The following is a 19,637-nucleotide window of genomic DNA, read 5'->3' as shown; positions in this document are numbered from 1 at the left end:
GAAAACAGGAAAATAATTTGAGCAGCAGGGGTAGGTCTTGATTAAATCAGTATCTCAACCATCAACCATTTGAAATGTTCTTCTTTTGGGAAGTTCAACAGCTCCAAAATGGAGATACTCTAGTTGAAAGGTCATAGGAAAGTGGAGGACGTGCAGAGTCTTCCTGCCTGCCTCTCCCCTCCTGTTTCCTCAGAATACTCAAGGCTCTATAGAGCACAGTTGAGGAACTCTATTTTAGTAGATTTCCTTTCTCTAGCCCACGCCTGATTGCAATGGAAGCAATGAGAATGTACACACCAATATCCCCACAGCTCATAAAATTTTCCTATCTCTGCTGATGCCCACACCAGAATTCCAGAAAACTTACCTTTTCTATAGTTTCATTATCCAAAGCCAAAGTCAATTAGAAATTTCAAGGGAAGAGTTGGTTTGATTAGTGAGAGGAGAGGTTTCTAGTTTTGCACATGCAGCTTTTGTAACAATGGTACTTCATTCCTCCTGAGAAACCACAGGCAGATGTAGCTTGGTTAGGATGGGAGGGCTGCTGACCAAATTGAAACTAGTGGCTTTAACTTCTATTTCAGCAAAAGGCTAATGGAGTTCTGTGATGGATCAGGAGAAAAGACTGTCAGTGTTCAGAGTTGTGTTAATTTCTCAAAACTAGGGATCAGTAAAGTTAGACCCATTTTTCAAATCACAATTCAAATATGTTGTTTAATAAAGTTTCCTAACTCTTACTTGCTCATGAGGTGACTCCCAATGCAGACTGCTGGATCATTCAAATCACCTTCATATACATACCTAAGCATTTCAGGCAGAGGAAGACAAGAAAAATCTGAGTAGGATGCAGACTCTGATGGATAAACTTCAGCTACTAGTACAAAGTTACAAGCAGCAAATGGAGGCAGCCGTAAGTACCTGGGGCTATTGCCGTCTCATGGATTTCCCAGCCATTGTTTTTGATTAATGGAGATAGGTAAGCACTTTGTCTAGAGAGGACCAGCTCAGCTTAAAATCTGTTCATTCTCTAGTTTTTCTCAAACTAGAATTATCACAATGTTCAAAAAATTGTTACTTTTCCTTCCAGGGAGCCAGAGCTCTTGCTCAACCTTGTTTTATACTCAAACATGTAAATTGTAAGAAATGAGTCCAGTAAGAACATGGTGTTGCATAGGGATGGTGAATTTTTGGCCAGGTAAGCACTCTGGGGCCTTCCTCACCCCAAAACCTTGGGTGAGCATAATGTGGCTCACAGTCCTTTTTCCTGATGAGCCTGGACATAACTGTGGCCCAAACTACCATCATTTGAAATGTACTTGCCAACCCTGGGTTAATATCCATAGCTACATAGAATGTAATTCATAAGTGCCATATACATTGGTTTATACCTAATATCTCCTATATTTCAATGATTTGGGCTAAAACACTGCTAGGACTAAAAATTACCTGTTGACTTGTATAATTTTTAAAGATAAACCCCCTCTACTCAAAGGTAAACTAGGATGTTTAACTGATTATGAAACAATTGTGGTTTTTCTTACATGTAACATGCCTGTGAAAGCCATACCAGCTCCAATTAGTGGAACGTGCTGAGCAGGTTCTAAATTTCCAGAGAACAATGGTTACAAAAATGGATCTCATGCCTATTAGAAAGTCTGAATTCTTATATATTATACCAAAATATATTCCATTCAATACTCAGAAGTTTAGATTCCTTTCACACATTTTTCAACTTTTTCATGTCAAAGCAGAAAAAAATGACTATGCAGGTACAGGGATATTTTGTCATTTTTTTTTAAATTTTTATAGGAAGTACAAGCCAATCAATATCTTTCCAAGTATAAGCAGCAGCAACATGAGTTGAATGAAGCTAAGGAAAGGGCAGAGATAGCAGAATCTCAAGTCAATAAACTCAGGATCAAAGCAAAAGAGTGTAGAAAAAAGGTGTGTCAGATATTCAACTCTGTTGTAATTCTTAAAGTGTGTATGTTTAGAGCTCATGTCGTTACAGAGACCAGTAGAACAAGATATTATTTTTCAAAAGACTTTGAAGAGAAAAAACAAAAAGTAGGTTCTGCTAAGCTCTTCCCATATTTACTAAATTTTCTTTGGCCAGGTAATATACAGTGTTAAGCATTTAAGTGGAATGTACGTTGTATTTATACTTCTCAAATGCTTAATTCCAGGTGAACTTGCCAGCTCCGAGTTCCAGGTCCTAGATTCATTTGTATAGAACAGTCAGGAGTCCAGAAAGCAAAGATGATTTTAAAAGCACAGATGGATCTGCTTGAAACTGAGTTAAGTCTTTCTATGTAGATAAGTACCTGACTTTATACTGGATCAGTATGGAGACCTGGGTGGTGAGGTTTAAAGTTGAGGCAGTGGAGAATAAATGTACTTGTCTTCTCTAGCTTTCTGCTTTATCCCTCATTCTGTCCTAAAACAAGGGGAAAGGGTTATTTCCCCCTATCTGTGGTTTTCAACACTACTATTCAGATCCCAGGGTAGGGGCTGCCACCCTAACTTTTCTAGCAAAATGGCAGCATGACCAAGACCAGCGAACTGTAGGCTTGTCAGGGTCAATGTCTGTTCAGGCTGCTATAACAGAATGCCAGAGACTGGGTGGCTTATAAATAACAAACATTACTCACAGTTCTGGAGGGCGGACAGTCCAGGATCATGGTGCTGGCAGATTCAGTGTCTGGTGAGAGTCACTTCCTCATAGACGGCCCTTTTCTCTGTCCTTACGTAGTAAAAGGGGTGGGGAGACGGAAGAAGCTCTCTGGGGATTTTTTTTTTTTTTAATATTTTATTTATTTATTTGACAGAGAGAGACACAGTGACAGAGGGAACACAAGCAGGGGGAGTGGGAGAGGGAGAAGCAGGCTTCCCGCGGAGCAGGGAGCCCAATGCGGGGCTCGATCCCAGGACCCTGAGATCATGACCTGAGCCGAAGGCAGACGCTTAATGACTGAGCCACCCAGGCGCCCCTCTCTGGGGATTTTTATAGAAGGCACTAATCCTATGCACAAGAGCTCCATCCTCATGACTTAAAGGCCCCACCTCCTTACGCCATCACTGTGGAGATTGAGATTTCAACATATGAACTTGGGGGTTATACAAAATAGGAAGCCCCAGCTTTCTTACTGAGATTTCCCACAAACACAGGGTTTTTTAATGAGGTCTGGCTTTAGGAGAAATGAATTAAAGGGCATTGGATAATGCGCCATTCGCTGCCCTTTATGGAATGCCTATAAAGCACGGTGTCTAGCACAGATAGGTACCATTTCATTTTTAAAAACTTGGTACATACCTGGTCTTCTTATCATAAATGAGCTACTAATAACTCTGCAAGATAAGCAGATAGGGTTGTCCATAGTACATACTACCTGGAAGGAGGTCAAAATAATCTCTTTTGAAGGAGAATCTAAAAGTTGGTTATATCAAATATATTTAGATCTAAATATGAGAAGCATGAGTCATTGGCACACTCCAGAGATTTCTTGTTGCTGCCTGAAGATTGTCTCAGGGATAAGGCCTATGAGCAGAGGTCCAGTTAAGTGGTTTGAACTCTGCCCTCAATTTGAGAAGGGTCATGGCATTGGATTTGGGGTCTTAGAGGCAGGGCCTGCCCATCAACTCCATATAATGGTTTTGTTTAGGGAAATGCCTCCCATGTATTACGCTTGCACTCAGCTGGAGGAGGTCGAAAGGGCTGCAAAACATATGTAATGTATTCGACTTTGTCACAGTTATTTCCAACAAAGAATAAAATGAGTGAAGCAGAAATTGCTTCTGAGAGGCCTGAGATGACTAGGAAAACCATCCTTGGCAGTGCAATGACTAATTGTTTCCCATTCTCAGAAGGAAAGCCTGAAAAATCTCTCAACTGTCATAAACCAAGAGAAAAGGTTTTCTGAAAGAATTGGGTGTCTGTCTGGACTGTGGAACCAGTTGGTGATGTGGCCACAGTCTTTCCCTTGTGGGGTCTTTTGTAGAGGGCGCTGCCTTCCCCGACAAGCCTAGGCGGGCAGAAAATTGAGAGTGCCCAAGCATGTCCTTCAGATGAATTACCTGTATCTGCTTTCTGTAATGTACATAATTGCCTCAATTCCCTGCATCCCTTCGAAGCTAATGAGGAGTTGGCTAAGGCCTGCTTACTCTGGAAAGGACTGGGCTTCGTTCTGGGTGTGTGTGCCGCTGATGAAAGTCACAGGAATCTCACCGAGCACACTCATACTCTTTTTCAGGCTCAGGAAGAATAAGAAGTTCTTTGCTTATGAAGGATAGGGGCTGGACAAGTACAAGGATGGTGCCATTTAATGGCTGAAAACTTAAGGTGCATTAGAAACAAGCATTAAAAAAGCCATGTTGCATTTAAAAACATGTTGCTTTTGAAACAAGCATTTAAAAAATGTTTATGTGGTATGGAAAGCAGTTTAAACAAGGTGATTAGAAAATGTAATAGAGTCTCTGCTTCCAAGGTTAGTGGGGATTTTTCAGATCCTCAAATACAAGTAAACATCTTACATAAAAGATTAAATAAGAATCGTTTTAATTCTGAAGTTAAAAAAATGAATACCTGTTCTTTTGTCCATATTGCCTCTTAATAAGTAATATTTATGGAAGACATAGGCCATGAAGCCTGGGGTATGTTGGTAAACTGTTATAAGTAAAGTTAATGAAGTTTACTTATAACATAGTAACATAATTCATGACTCTATGTTTTTAGCCACTAATGGTAGGGGTTGATAAACTTTCCTCTTAGCACTGTGATGTACATACAGTCAAAGGCACTTAGATTTTGTAGATTAGGGGCACCTGGGTGGCTCAGTCATTAAGTGACTGCCTTCTGCTCAGGTCATGATCCCAGGGTCCTGGGATTGAGCCCCGCATCGCATCGGGCTCCCTGCTCGGCGGGAAGCCTGCTTCTCCCTCTCCCGCTCCCCCTGCTTGTGTTCCCTCTCTGTCTCTCTCTCTGTGTCAAATAAATAAAATCTTTAAAAAAATAATTTGTAGATTAAATCCTCCCAATCTATACCTAGGTAGGCTACATGTTGGTGTAGTTTCTCACACAAGAGAGCTGAGTGATAGGTGGGATGCTGGCTTTATATTGTGCTAAGCAGAAGGAACATTTCCTGGATTTCCTTTCTCTGTGTGGTTCTGGATTAGAGTTGGTCACAAGAGAAATTTTCACCAGGTTTGAGAGGGAGAAGTGAAGGAGCAACTGTTCATTTTTCATCCTCACTCCATATCCAGCTCTCCTTCCTGACCACTGGCACAGCTGACTTCCGGCTACTTCAGGCCCAGCCCCAGATGCAGAGGGGACAGCCTGACACAGACTTCTTCATGAGTGCCCAGAATTATATAATGTTGATTCCATATAATAAGTCCCTATTCTCTGTCATTCCCAGCACTCTGCCTCTCTGACCCCAACCTTGACTCATACAGGTGGCTCTATGATTAATTCAGAGGCTCAATAGCATTGAAGGACCCAGGTTCATTCTTGTCTACCATCCTCAATTTGTTGACTTTGGTCTTTCCGTTTTGTAAGAAGAGTATAGCAGTTCTGAGCATTTTCTCCTCACAATTAAAGTTTTTCTTTATAATGATGTCAATACTTTACAGTTTATGATGAATGCCCGTCACAACATTGTAGCAAATACTTAGAGAAAATCAGACCAGGTAGCATGAATACACAATTCAGGGTTGGTTTTCTCCTATAAACTATAGGGTCAAAACTTAAGTCACTAAAATCCTGGTTAGACTTTCTTATAAATTGATTAAAATAAAGGGAAGAGATCATCAAGTCAGCTGGGCTATCCATTCTCTGTGTAAAAATTTATGTGGAAATCTAAATTCATTATTAGGCTGATTAACAATATGACAACCGAGTCAGAAGAGTGAATCAAATTATCTTCATAGCTAATGTCACTCAGCTATGCAAACCTGGTGTTGGAAGGTATAACCCAACCCCCAGAGATGTCAGTTCGTGAGTTGATAGGGCCCTTTGCTCTAGGCAATCTTGGAGATACTGACATTTTTACACTTTGGAGTCCCTAAGACTCACCATATTAAATCTAGTTAATTATTAACTATTCATATAAAGCTGGAGTACGATACCTTAGTATATCAATTGCCCTGGTTTTTCACCTTTTCACTAAGGTGATTTCTGCTTCTAGGTGCTCTCTCACTCATCATTAGTTGATCAGATTTTGAATCAGCACTTAGTGACACATTTCTTCCAAGATCTTGGTGGGAATCTCAGTGTGGCCTCCTGGACTGCAGCAGGAATGTCACTGAATGAGACAGTTCTTTTCTAAGCTTGAATTGGCATCCAGGCATTCATAATCTTGATGCAGGTAGGGAGTCAGAGAGTGATGGTTAGGACTTGAAGAATAAATGTGATAGTGGGAAAGATAATGGTTTCAAGTCTTTCCAATGGTAGAATTATTAGGCCATGACAAGCCACCTCTGGACTTGCAGTGAAGAAAGGGGAAGTGAAGTCACTGGATATTAAGGATGCTCTTCATGTGTTGACACAGTCCTGTCTTAATTTCCTGTACTAGCTGGGTGTTCTGAAAGAGCCTAGAACCAAGAAAAATGGACTTAAAATGGCTGTGGTTCATGTCAGAATAACCATTTTTATCTTAAGCATTTAATGATGATAGTATTTTGTTTTGGGTTTTGGGAGTGAGGAGCTTTAGAGCTATTGTTTGCATCTGTAATCAGAAATCCATGAGACAGTTATAAGTAGTTATGATTTTAATCTCCCATTTAGATTAGTTCCTGAGTTTTTAACCAGTAGAAAAAACATGTTTACCCCATTCTTTGCTTTTATATTCTGATTAATGGAACTCATAATAAAAGGCGTGTAGCAAAAAAGTTGAACTCCATTTTAAACAACTGAATTTGCAATCAAACTATAATTTGTAAGTGAATTATCAGTCCCCAAGGAGCCTAGAAGTGGTTGGAAAAGTATGGAAGGCCAGCCATCTGAATCTGGGCAGAAACTGTAATCTGCTTTTCTCACTTTGTATTTCTTTCTACTTCTATACAGTCCCATGCTTCCATTGGAAGAACAAGTACATTGGTGCACCATCATATGCATAGGGCCTCTGGAGATCTTCTTCATAAGTAACAATAGGAAATGAGAAGAGCAGCCACTTATTTAAGTAGAGCCTATTTAATTATAGACATTGGAAAAAGCCCTAATTGTATTTTTTTTCCTGTTCTGTTACCCTGTGATCTCTCTCACCCTTTCTTTCCCTATGTCAAAGTCTTGCATGATGATATGTGAATTGATTACTTTTTCATAGTAGCATTCTTATGCTATAGATGGTTTGATAAAGGAGAAGCTTTACCTTGCTCTCTTCTGTATTAGCCATGTTGGCCCTCTCAGTATAGACAGGAGAACTTTCTATAGGGAAAAAAAAGAGAAACTTAGAAAAAAGTCTTTTTGCAAACACTCAAAATCTTTTATTCGTACCTCAGTACAATTATGTTATTAGACTCACCTCAGTTACTCCCTATTTCATATCTTTCTTCCAACAAACAGCCTTAAAAATGCAGTCAGTGTAGAAATACCTCATCAGCTACAAATAACAATAAATTCTTACGGCTGATTCAGGTGTACCAAAGAAGGGATAAAAGCTGTCCAACCAGGCCAGGAATTCCTGGCTCTTTAGGGTAGTTGGCCTGAGTCATACTGTTAACAACGGAAGATAACAGCCAAGGAGGTGGTGATTAAGCCCATCAATGGCAAATGAAAAAGGGGTACGATGCTGTTTTCCAAGGAAGGCCTTCCTTTTGTGCCTTGCTAAAATCTAGGATAATTTATACTTATCCTAGACTAAGGGCATTTTAAAACAGTTCTAGAAAAGGGAATTAAAGAGGGCACGTATTGAATGGAGCACTGGGTGTTACATGCAAGCAATGAATCATGGAACACTACATCAAAAACTAATGATGTAATGTATGGTGACTAACATAGCATAATAAAATAAAATTTAAAAAAAAGGAAATTAAAAAAGAAAACACATACCATGGTCATATGGAACTACAACCAAGGACCTGGAGGTAGGCAATGGTTGGGGGCCTTTAGTGTAACAGCTTGAAATATATTTTCAGCCTATCTAACTACAGAGCTATAGAACATTGGTTGTTTAAGTAGCCAATACTCTGACATTGTTTTTGCTGATAGCTCCTGACTGACCCTCCAGAATCAGAACCCAGCCTGCTGTCTGCCCTGGGAAGCTGACCTGGACGGATTCCTTCTACACGCTGTTGTCTTCCCCCTGACTTCCAGTTGGAGTGGAGAGCAGGGAGAGGGAGGGGCAAAATCACATATTTATTCTTCCAGCTCCTTCTTTGTAAGGTCGCTGTGGTCTGTCTGTGTCCTTCAAGTAAAAGTCACTCTCCCTACAAGGCATTTGATTTTACATGACTCTCTCCTCTTGGGTTTTGAGAACTGCACCCTCTCCTTGTCCCTTCCAGTTTAGATTTGCTAGCAAATCAGCTGCTCCCAGCTCTGGGGAAATGAACTATCTTCTGTGCTCCCCCTTGTACAGTTGTGAGTGTGCCAGGTGTTTTCTGTTGGGACTTAACTTTTGCACACTTCTAATACAGAAATTAAACTGTCATTCTGGAGCAGTATGTAGGGCCCCTCTGTCCTATAATTTTTGAACCCGAATCTAGTCACAAGCATCATTATATGAGGTCAGAGGTTGCTTTTAGGGGACAAACTAGACTTGCCTGTGATTTCCCATATTTTTCTACTTCTGGCCAGCTAAGGGACAGGAGCAACCAGTAATAAGCAAGACTAGCCTGCCTATTAGTATAAACAATCACAGGGTAAAACTGGTGAAACTCTTGCTCATTGTCACGCTTAATATCTTACTTTCAATAAAGTTGTCTGCTATGACCAAATCCCCTAACTTCGTCAGGGGCAAAAGGTGATTATCAGTCAGAGGAAGGGACATAGGATCTATCTCAACCTCCCAGGACTCTTAGGTTTCTCAGATTATGGAATAAGAGAGAGCAGCTGGGTCACCTTAAGTAGTATACATAAGTCTGTTTCATGCACCTAACTTCTTGGATTCCAGTTTCCTGGTCTATAAAATGTGGAAATAAGTACATCTAAGTTTTTCCTAGATTTAATTCTGTCAGTACAAGTCAAGTCTTCTAAGAAGTCCTGTGACCATAGCAGCTTAATGTATCATTTTAAATTACCTGTAAGTAACCCAAGTTTGTTGCAGAAAATCTAGAAAAAGTGTTTTAAAAATGCGACAAGGATTAAAATAAATTGGCCCATAAAAGACAAAGCAGTAGCAGCATAGACAAAGCTCAAAGAAAGAGAAAAGAGAGTGCAGGGACTAAAGCAAGTCTAGACATACGGACAAAGTCTTTCCAAAGGCACCCATTTTTAAAGTTTGGGCTTATTTCTTTTGAGCTATTTTTCAGTGCGAGATAATTTTGGTAATTCTGTGTATTATTTTAGTGCTAAATTTAAATTTTTTCAGTGTGCTGCAATGTATGTGCTTGTATATGGCTTGTTACATCTTTGAACATTTAATTCAGGATACATTTGTTAGAAGTATAGTTAGCTGGCAATGTGGGAGCATTTTAAAGGATTTCTGATAAATTTTACAACTGACTGTCCAGAAAATTCAGACCTGTTTACATGCCGAACAGTTGTGTAGGGTTAGCTGCAGGTCATCCTTGATACACCTCTACCTGAACACCCAGACACAGAGCTCATATTCTCCATGAGATACCTACCTCTCCTGGAACACTTGTATCTTTTTAATATACAGAATATGCAAATTGCCAGGAAACCCAAAATCACCAAAGATGGAATAATTATCCACGTGGTTCTGCTTTGACTCTGTTCTAAATAAAATAAAAAGTCTATAAGCTGGAAGAAAAATTACCAAAGAACACATTTATGATTTTAAAACTAGTTATTTCTGCATTTATGAGCATAAATACCTTCCAGTCTCAATGTCTCTACTGTGGAAAACCTACATAAGCTGGAATATTAACCAATTTGGGGCTTGGTAGGGGGTGGGTATTGGGGGAAATAAAAGGTTGCAAACTTGAGAAGCAATGAGTCTATTATGCATTGTGAGTTTCTCTTGTTTTATATTGTAAAGAGTTAACACACAGTTACAAAGGAATAATTATGACTACAGAATAACCTCAGCCCAGCATTCTCCTTGGAGGATGAAGAGAGAGCGGAGTGTACCCCTAGTTTGGAGAAGACAGGGGCAAAGAGGAACAGGGTAAGTGCAGAGGCGATCAGTGGAGTAGAGAAGTCAGCGCCTTGAGTGAGAGGTGACAGGCAAACACCAGGATAATAGAGTGCTTTTGATGTTCCTCAGAATCACTGGAGGAACCGGGGTTTTTCCAGCATCTTTGTTGGAACTATAATTGTTGTAATTAGGATTAAAGGAAGTAGGACCCCAGAAGGCAGAAACTTGGAGACTTTGAATTACTCAAGTCAGAATCTGCTGATCTTGTGATCTACATTCTGCCACAGAGTAGGGGCAAGCATTAGAGCACACAGGCCAATTCAAGGTGAAAAAGTGTTTATAGCTATTTTTTTTAATATAACAGATGTCCATTTTTATGAACATACTCTTTATTAATAAAATAATGTTCTGCAACCACTAAAACATTAATCTCTACACATATCTGTGTCATTCTGAAATTGTATACCCATATAAAGAGTGAGCAATTAAGTAGAAATGTTGACTTTCGAAAGTGTTTTCATACACATAGTTTTCCGGGACCCCTGGGTGGCTCAGTTGGTTAAGCCTCTGCCTTTGGCTTAGGTCATGATCCCAGGGTCCTGGGATCAACTCCCAGCATCAGGCTCCTTGTTCAGCAGGGAGTCTATTTCTCCCTCTTCCTCCTCTACCTGCCGTTCCCCCTGCTTGTGCTCGTTCTCTGACAAATAAATAAAATCTTAAAAAGAAAAAAAAAAAACATGCATACTTTTCCTCCTGAAGAAAGTCCTGCAAGGTATAGCATTTTCTTACTTTGTCACCCTCACTTCCTCCACTGTAAAGAGATTGGCTCAACATCACATAGTGATTCAGCAGCAAAATTTAGCAAGAATTATTCAATTCCATTCAATTCCATGCAACCTTTATTAAGTAGATCTAGACTCTAGGAATCATAACTCCCTTTACCCCCCAATCTGGGCTTCCTTTTCAAATGCTGTAGTATCTCCTGGGTAAGATAACAAGTAGAATATTGTGATTCAGAAGAGAAAACCAAATTTCTTTGAAAGAGTGATTATCGAAGGGGGAGACAAACCATGAGAGATTATGGACTCTGAGAAACAAACTGAGGTTTCTAGAGGGGAGGAGGGAGGGGGGGTTTAGCCTGGTGATGGGTATTAAAGAGGGCACGTACTGCATGGAGCACTGGGTGTTATATGCAAACAATGAATCATGGAACACTACAACAAAACTAATGATATAATGTATGGTGATTAACATAACATTAAATAAATAAATAAATAAATGAATAAATAAAGAGAGTGATTATCTAGGATACTAGCAGTGCTTACCCTCTTTGCTGCCCTGCCCTCTTTCTGCTGCTCCTGCTACACACCTCTTTCTGGGGGGAGAGTATGGGCAGACCCTCCTCCAGTCGCAACAGTCTAGGGTTTACTTGGGAATGGGAGGTTGTGAAAAGCTTCTTTTGTTAGAGATAGAATAGTCCTGATGCTTTGCTTTGTGTAAACTAAAAATTAAATCTCTGGTTAGAAAGATGGGTCATACGTGATCTTCAGAACCATATCTTCCTGTCTTTTTTTTTTCTACATTCCAAAATGAATCCAACATGAGGCAAAATTTGAAAAATAGAATGTAAGCTTATCTATATTTTACATGAAACTAACATTCTTATTTGGGAGAAAAGTAGGAGCTTCAATTGCGCCCGTTTTCAGCACTCTCAAAATGACAGCTATGCACAAAGGGAGTATCATCCCTCAGTGTCTAGAAGCTTCTATTCAAAGACCACTTGACCTAAGGGCAACTCTGTGTTCTTATCTCTAAATCTCACTACATAAAATCACTGAACCTCCAGATCGGTTATTCCTAATTTTCACAACTAAAATAATAGAAATGTTTTTAAAATATATGTTTTACTGACTCAAATATCTTTAATAGAGAGCTGCCACTATGTCCCATGATATCCAATTGATAGCTTAAGGGTAAGGGGATCAACCAGCCCACCTAGAAAATCAGCTTCATGGGTACATGTGCCATGACTCCATAGAGAGTGAACTAGAAATATTTTAGAGTTTTGGCCATTAGCTATCACTAGAGGTAAAAAAGGAGCTGAATCAGTGTACACGTAGTGCTTCCAATGTCCGTTGGTGACTGTTTCCACCAAGTTCACAGACCATGCTTCCCTAGCATCTACCAGAGTCCCAATTCTAACTTCTTACTGTGCCTGAAGCCTCAATTCCCCAGACCCTAAAGCATGTGTTAGGCATAGCAGTAAACAGGAATTGAGGATAATTAGGCTATAGAGTCACCAAATCATGTAGGTTCCTCCTTCATTTCTGAAACCTTGAAACTATGAAAAGGAAATCTTATGGAAATAATTTTTTTTTTCAATGCAGGACTCTTATGTGTTTGAAAGAAGGAGGTTGACTACATTTTGATCAAAAATATCCCTGTAGATAACGTTTTCAGAAATACTAATCAGAATTATTCTTTAAATGCCAACCTAATTTCCCTGTTTGATATTCATAATCTCTACTGCTATAGCCAAAACCAATTATCCAACCCCACTTGTAACTCACCTACTACATGCAGTGCTTGGATGGTGAGGAAAGTATATTTGCTTGAAGAAATATTGCATAAGTATTCCCCACTGTCTGAAAGAATAAGATCCTTCAAAGTCAAGGAAAAGTCAGTCTGGTTTATTCGTTCTTTGTTCCAGGATACTCGGGGTCCATAGATAGTTGTATTTCGTGAGGAGCTCAGAAAGTAAGCCAGGATGGAGGAGGTCTCTTTTTCTACTTTGGACCAAGTGACTTTGAAGCCTTGATCCAGTAAAAAAATACTGTTATTAAGTTCACATGAGAGTGAAAAATTTTCACTTTGCATTTTATGAAGGTCATCTAAAAACAGGATAGAAAAGGAAACAATGAAAATACAATTTCAAATGAATTTTCCAAGTTACACTTAGCAATGCTTCGAGAAATACCTTTGGAAATGCGTTTCTTCCAACCTCTGACATAGCACCACCATTTTAACACTTCCCATGATTAGGTTTAGACCTTCAAGGAGGTCTACGCCTGGACTAGCTAGTGAGGTGACATTACTGGTTTCTAACTCCTACACCTGAGAGTGAGTACTCAAGAATGCTGCTACCAGTTACCAGGCTTTCAAACTCAATGTTCTTCTTCTGTTGACCCCTCAAATGCTGGTATTCCCCAGGACCCTCCGCTTGCCACTCTGTCTACTCTCTAGTAGTCTCTATTGTCTCAACTGCTTCTTAATCACTTTCTGCACAAAGTCTCTTTTCCTGCACATTACAAGTATATTTCCAAGTGTGTACAGGTAAGCCTCCACGGGACTGAGCTCTATGAGAGTAGGGACTCTGCTGGATATTCTTGGATATTCTATACCCAACCACAGTGAACAGAATTAATTGCTCCCTTTATATGCTATTCTCCTAGTTTAATTTTTACATGTTTGTACTAGATGCTGTGGATCCAGAAATGAATAAGCATCCACATTCATTTTTTTTTAAGATTTTTATTTGAGAGAGTGAGAGCAAGAGGGAGAGAGTGAGAGAATGAGAGAACGAGAGAGAGAGAGCTCACAAGAAAGGGGAGGGGCAGAGGGAGAGGGAGAAGCAGACTTCCCATTGAGCAGGGAGCCTGATGAGGGACTCAGTCCCACAACCCTGGGATCATGACCTGAGCCAAAAGCAGACGCTTAAATGACTGAGCCACTCAGGCACCTCAAGTGTACACATTCTTAAGTTCACAGACTGAGAGCAACAAACTTGGCGTATAATAAATCCTCAACAAGACAACATAGCACTGAGCCTAAGGAACCGTGGATGCTTCTGGATACTCAATTCTGAATAAACATGAGAAAATATGATTTTCCAAAGAAAATATCTACAATTTAATATGAATATTTTCAATACTTTCTCATGTTTCCATTGCCACCTGGAAAACTGAACATTGGCAACCATGCCTTTGACACCGAGATTATGTAAAGGTGGAGAATCACTCATAATTTAGGGTCTTCTTGGCAAGCACTTTGAGAATATGAAACTCAGGAAAAGAAGGCCAAAAAGGATAGCTGACCTCCACTTTCTCCATATAATGGGGATTTACTAAAACATTTTTCTTTGCTTCTAAAATATAAAACATTTTTCCGTGAAGTTTGGATAAGATGTCAAACTAATTTTTTCCTCTTAATCTTAAATAGTAGGTGATGTAGAGATTGATCAAAATTTCAGTTTGTTCAAATAAATGAGTATTAAAAACTGCTCTTGCTATGATAGAATTGTTGATAAAGTTTAATGGGCTAATACTATGCAAAGAGAATAAACAGAAGCAATAATACTAATGAATTTTTGTTTAGTTGAAAGACTGGCAAGCATCACAGATTGTGGATCTAATAGGCAAGCTTTCTTCTCACATCTTTTAAAGTACAATTCAGGTAGAAAATTCTATTTAGAAGATGAATCAGAGAAATATGATAATATTCATGAATAGATTTGCTACTTTCCATTCCACATGTTTTCCTTCAACTCAAACACCTAGCAGGTAGGAATTACTTCCATTTTGCCAGTGAGGAGCTAGTGCTCAGAGTCAGTAAATATTAGACTTGGGACTATAGTCTTGGTCTTCTCACCGGTGAGGATGCATTTTCTTTCTTTTGTGTTCCATTCTTTCCCTATAAATCCATCCTCATTTCCTTCCAACCTCTGACATAGCACGTGCACACAGAAAGCCCAATGGAACCTACCTTTCATTGCCCATCCCCCTGTCCATGTTTGTTTCAGTAATGAGTTTTCAATAGCACATTCATAAGATAAATTTGATCCTGTAATATTTATTATACTGTCAACATAAAAAGGACCCGAAGATTCAATTTTTTCCATATTGCTTTCAGAGATGGATGTATTGTCAGTTTTCCATGTGATAAGTGGATGAGGATAACTTAACACACTACATATTAAGAAGCTGTCTGTGTTCCTCTTTTCATACTTCATCACAGGTGTGACGAAAGCTAGGGGTGAGAAAGAAGGACAATGAGGGACTGTCATTAGCTTCTTTTTAAGCCATCTGTGCACAACACTTATTATTTTAATACCTATGAAATGAAAAGCTAAGCTTTATGAGCAAAAATTGGCAGTTACTAAAGGAAAAACAAAAACTATAGAAACTTAGGATACATACTGTGGTTATCACAAGTGAAAAAAAAAAAGCATGCATGAATTCTTAGCAATTAGCAATCTTAATTCTCTAGTAAGAGTTCTAAAAAGAAATCTAATGACCTCGCTGAGCAACCAATATAAACTAGAGCTCATGAAACACTCTGTACTCTCCAGGTAATAACTCAGAACCTTTTTGATTCTTTGTTTACACATGATCTTTAGATTTCTGAGTTAAAGTCTGAAGCAGCTAAGTGAGACAGAAAAAGAAGAAACAAGTGCTGTATAAAATAACCCACTAGAAAATGCCCCTCCCCCATAAATAAATAAGTTATAAAGTTAATACAGACAGAAAGCATATATTAAAATTAAACAAATTAAGCCAATAATTCAACAATTTTAAAGAATATCATATGGGCAGAAATTAAGATTGATAACATTAGGTGCTGCTAAGACTAAGGGGAAAATGGATACTATTTTGCTGCTGGTCAAAGTAATGTATTAAAATTTTCTGATACTTTTCTTTCTGATCATTTCCCACGATTAAATACAAGAATGCTCAGCACAACATTTGTTGTATAAATCATTGGAAATACCTGAATATCTACCAGTGGAAGAATGGGTATATCAATTATAACATGTCTATACTATGAGATACCATGCATTTAAAAAATGAGGTAGATTTGTATGTATTGACTTGGAAGGAAGCCCATAGCATATTCAATTAAGAAAAAGGTATTTCAGAAAAACACGGAATGATATCATTGCTATGTTTTATAAAACCTTACATGCTTGCTTACCTCCCACCTTTAGTACCACTTTATTTATGATTTTTCTAGATGTTGTTCCCACATAGCATACATAAATTCCTTCATCCAGAAGGCTTAATCTTCTTAAAGATAAAGAGGCATTCCCATTGTGAATTTCACTGTGGAAGAGGGATGTCCTGTTTGTGTATCTGCAATCTTGATTTTCCAAATAGTCACTGTCTTTGTAGTATGAGTAAACATAGTTATCTTGATTCTTCCAGTGAATTACAACTTCAGGCTCACTTTCAAATGAGCAAGGGAGAATTATGTCTTCTCCAAGTCTTCCAATGACTATTTGCTCTTCCTCAGTAGTAACAAGATTGGGGGAAGCTAAAAAGAATGTATCTAAAAATCAAGAGCAGGTATGAAGAGAATTAATGATGGGTTATTTATTTAGGGCTCTATCAGCACCATCTAGCAGAACTATCCTGGGTCAGCAGCCTGATCACTAACAGACCACAGCATCAAGAACCCTGGCTAATCTGATTACTAGAAAAAAAGCCACAAAGCTTGTGGTAGAGTTTCTGAAATTGTATATTATGCATACAAAAGACTCCTGTTGATTTTTATTCCTGAACACATTCACTTTTAACATCTACTACAACAATAACAAATTAGTTTATCCAGTTAACTAGACTCAGCAGGCTCTAAAAGATTAGAACAAATTTAACTTGGTTTCATTAGGAAATATTTGGAGTATGTAGAAGACAATGCTTGATTCAGGAATCTGTTAGAAATATGCAGACATTAGCTGCAAGCAAGGGAACACCTGAGCAGGAGGAATCCAAAAGGGGAAGTGAAGTGACTCATTTATTTTGGCTTGAGGACACCTCTCGGGATATCCTACGAGTCAACTGAAATATAGTAAAGGAATATTATTGTGGATATAAATGTGGAAGTATCAATCATCCTGAGATATATACACACATATATACACATACATATATATTTATAATTTATACATATACTTTACTATTAACTTCAGAAATTAATTTTGAAAAGCAGATGGATTCATCACAATCAAGATTTTTTTTAAATTTTATTTTATTATGTTAGTCACCATACATCATTAGTTTTTGATGTAGCACAATCAAGATTTTTGCAAAGAAAATATATTTAGCCATTTCATAATCCTTGAAGGCAACATCCAGCTTCTTTGACCAATTCCCAAAACATTTTAAGTAGATTATGTACCCTATCTATGGATTTTAGAATATTAGAACTGGAAAGGGTCTTATCTTACAGATGATGGAGTAAACTCCTTTGGACCTTGGCCAAGACCACCCAAGATGGGAGAATTGAGTGCTTATGTGGCCTTATCACAGTCTTTTCCCTCTGCATCCTCTTCTGGGGCTCTTTCCACTCTGCTATGTCCCACTTCTCTCCCTCAGAGAGATTTAGTTTATTTCTGTACAAAGAACTATAGGGATGCAGTATTATGCTGAGAGAAAGACACAGAAAGGTGGGGGGGGGGGGAGGAGTGGTTTTTGTCAATCTCCCTAATTGCTCTACTAAACACCTCTAATATTCCTTTAGATAATTAAAAATGCTCATCACAGGACCAAGCAAAGTGGATAATGCTTTCTGTTAAGTGTTAAGTACCAAGCTTACACTTGAAAAAAAAAAATCAATCACCAATCAATCAAACTTGTCTTTCTAGTGATTTTATATCTGGTAGCAGATGACAGATTAGAAAAAGCCTTAGAGTAGACAGGAGAAAATGTCATTTTTAATCTTCATGCAGGACCTCCAGTCTGTTTTCCTGTTTCTCATTAAGTGATCTTTTAGAAAAGTTCACAACGCTATGGTTACAGAGGACATCGCCACCTTGCATTGTGTGCTCATGTTCCTAGCTCCTGATACAAACAACTAACACCTGGGTGTATTATAAAGGAACTCACCATGAAATCCACTTAGAGATGGTACAAGAATGAGGATGATGGACAGCACCGCCTGTGCCTTCATGTCTTGTGGAGGTCATACTAGCTATACTATCAAAGACAAGCAAAATATGCATATTATGTATGGATTTCAAATGCAAACAGGAATTGGAAAAGAGTGTCTGACTATAGGAGATCAGTTAAATAAACTACAGTACATCCACACAAATCATTCTTCTGCAGCCACTAAAGATGATACTGTAATAGATGGTTCAATGGCATGGAAAGAAGTTCTTAATGTTATAGAAGAAAAACCAGAATACAATGTAACTTGTAAGTAGCATAGTCTCCTTTTAAAAGCACACACATTTCTGCACATCAGAGAAAGACATGACATATGACTAAATATACACTAGGATGTTAACTCTGTGGAGCAGAGTTCACATCTAAAGCAGTGTCTACTATATAGTAGGTATTGAAAAATGGCTGTTGAATGAATAAAGATTTGGTATATGTTCAACAGTGGTTCTCTGGATAACAGTTTGTCTTTATTTTTAAAGCTTTCCACAATGGACATGTATTGCTTTTATAGTAAATATACTAAAAACAAATTCAGTTAAATATTAACACCAATTATGTTAACTATGGTGTTATTTATAATCACACACAAAAACAAAACAAAATCTGGAAATATATTCTCATATATTATAATAATAGTACAAATCATAAATCAGTCATTAAAATGATTCACAATGAGTGTTTCAAAAACTAAAACACAGAAGAAAATATAGATGGCAAACTGTATACATACAATATAATTCCAAGTAAGTAAAATATAACTGCTTTTCTCTGGTGATGGGATTATAGATAATTTTTACTCTTTTTAAGGGATAGCATATAATTAGTTTTAAATACCTCTAAAAGAAAATTTTAAAGAAATAATTTGGGATCCTCACTATTAAAAAGTTGTGTCATAAATTTATTGTAGGATATGATATTTAAGAATAATTAAGACTATTCTAAAAAATACATCTGTGTCCTTCATCACAGCAAAATTAAACGTGATAGAATAATTTATAGTTTCATCTTTATCTTTTAAATACTAGAAGAAAATAATTGTATGTATGGCCTTAGAAGAGGGCCTTTTTTAACAGGACTATACATTTTTTATAATAGATATGTCTACATAAAAATTGGAAAAGCAATAAGAACATATTAAAATACAAATAATCAGGGAATACATTTGCAGTATGACAAAGTTATCACTCCAGTAGCTCAGAGCAATAGATAAAATGGCAAAGCAAAAACTTGTAAAATAGTATTAGTTATGAAAATAAGACCTTTATATTTTTTCTTATTGATGTATTTGCATGTATAATGTATGAAAAGATGTATCACAATGATTATTTCTGAATAGTAAGATTACAAGTAATCATTAAACCCATTTTCTGCTATGAACATATGTAAATATTTAACAACACTTTTACCTTTGTAGGCTACTTAAAAAAACAAACAAACAAGCAAA

The 19,637-nt window shown here is 37.9% G+C and overlaps 2 protein-coding genes across 2 annotated transcripts in view; one reads left to right on the top strand and one right to left on the bottom strand.

The window, feature by feature from the left end:
* MYH15 (myosin heavy chain 15) overlaps positions 1-4,265 on the top strand; it is a 150,687-nt gene extending 146,422 nt beyond the window's left edge. Inside the window, 3 exon segments of the mRNA XM_045863921.2 lie at positions 807-910; positions 1,810-1,944; positions 3,999-4,265. Of these exon segments, the coding sequence (XP_045719877.2) occupies positions 807-910; positions 1,810-1,944; positions 3,999-4,265 (506 nt within the window).
* A 6,926-nt stretch (positions 4,266-11,191) lies between these two features.
* HHLA2 (HHLA2 member of B7 family) lies at positions 11,192-18,197 on the bottom strand. Its single transcript, XM_045863920.1, has 6 exons — positions 18,130-18,197; positions 16,711-16,741; positions 16,224-16,536; positions 15,015-15,278; positions 12,824-13,144; positions 11,192-11,235 (listed from the first exon to the last, which is right to left on the bottom strand). Exons 1-6 carry the CDS (start codon positions 18,195-18,197, stop codon positions 11,192-11,194), a joined length of 1,041 nt encoding a protein of 346 aa, XP_045719876.1.
* Positions 18,198-19,637: the final 1,440 nt, after the last annotated feature.

This window comes from Mirounga angustirostris, unplaced genomic scaffold (genome assembly GCF_029215605.1).
Source record: "Mirounga angustirostris isolate CCGP_5_RB_7025 unplaced genomic scaffold, mMirAng1.0.hap1 SCAF_1, whole genome shotgun sequence".
Taxonomy (NCBI): domain Eukaryota; kingdom Metazoa; phylum Chordata; class Mammalia; order Carnivora; family Phocidae; genus Mirounga; species Mirounga angustirostris.
The sequence above is the reverse complement of the archived record's forward strand: the minus strand, read 5'-3'. Positions and strand labels throughout refer to the sequence as shown.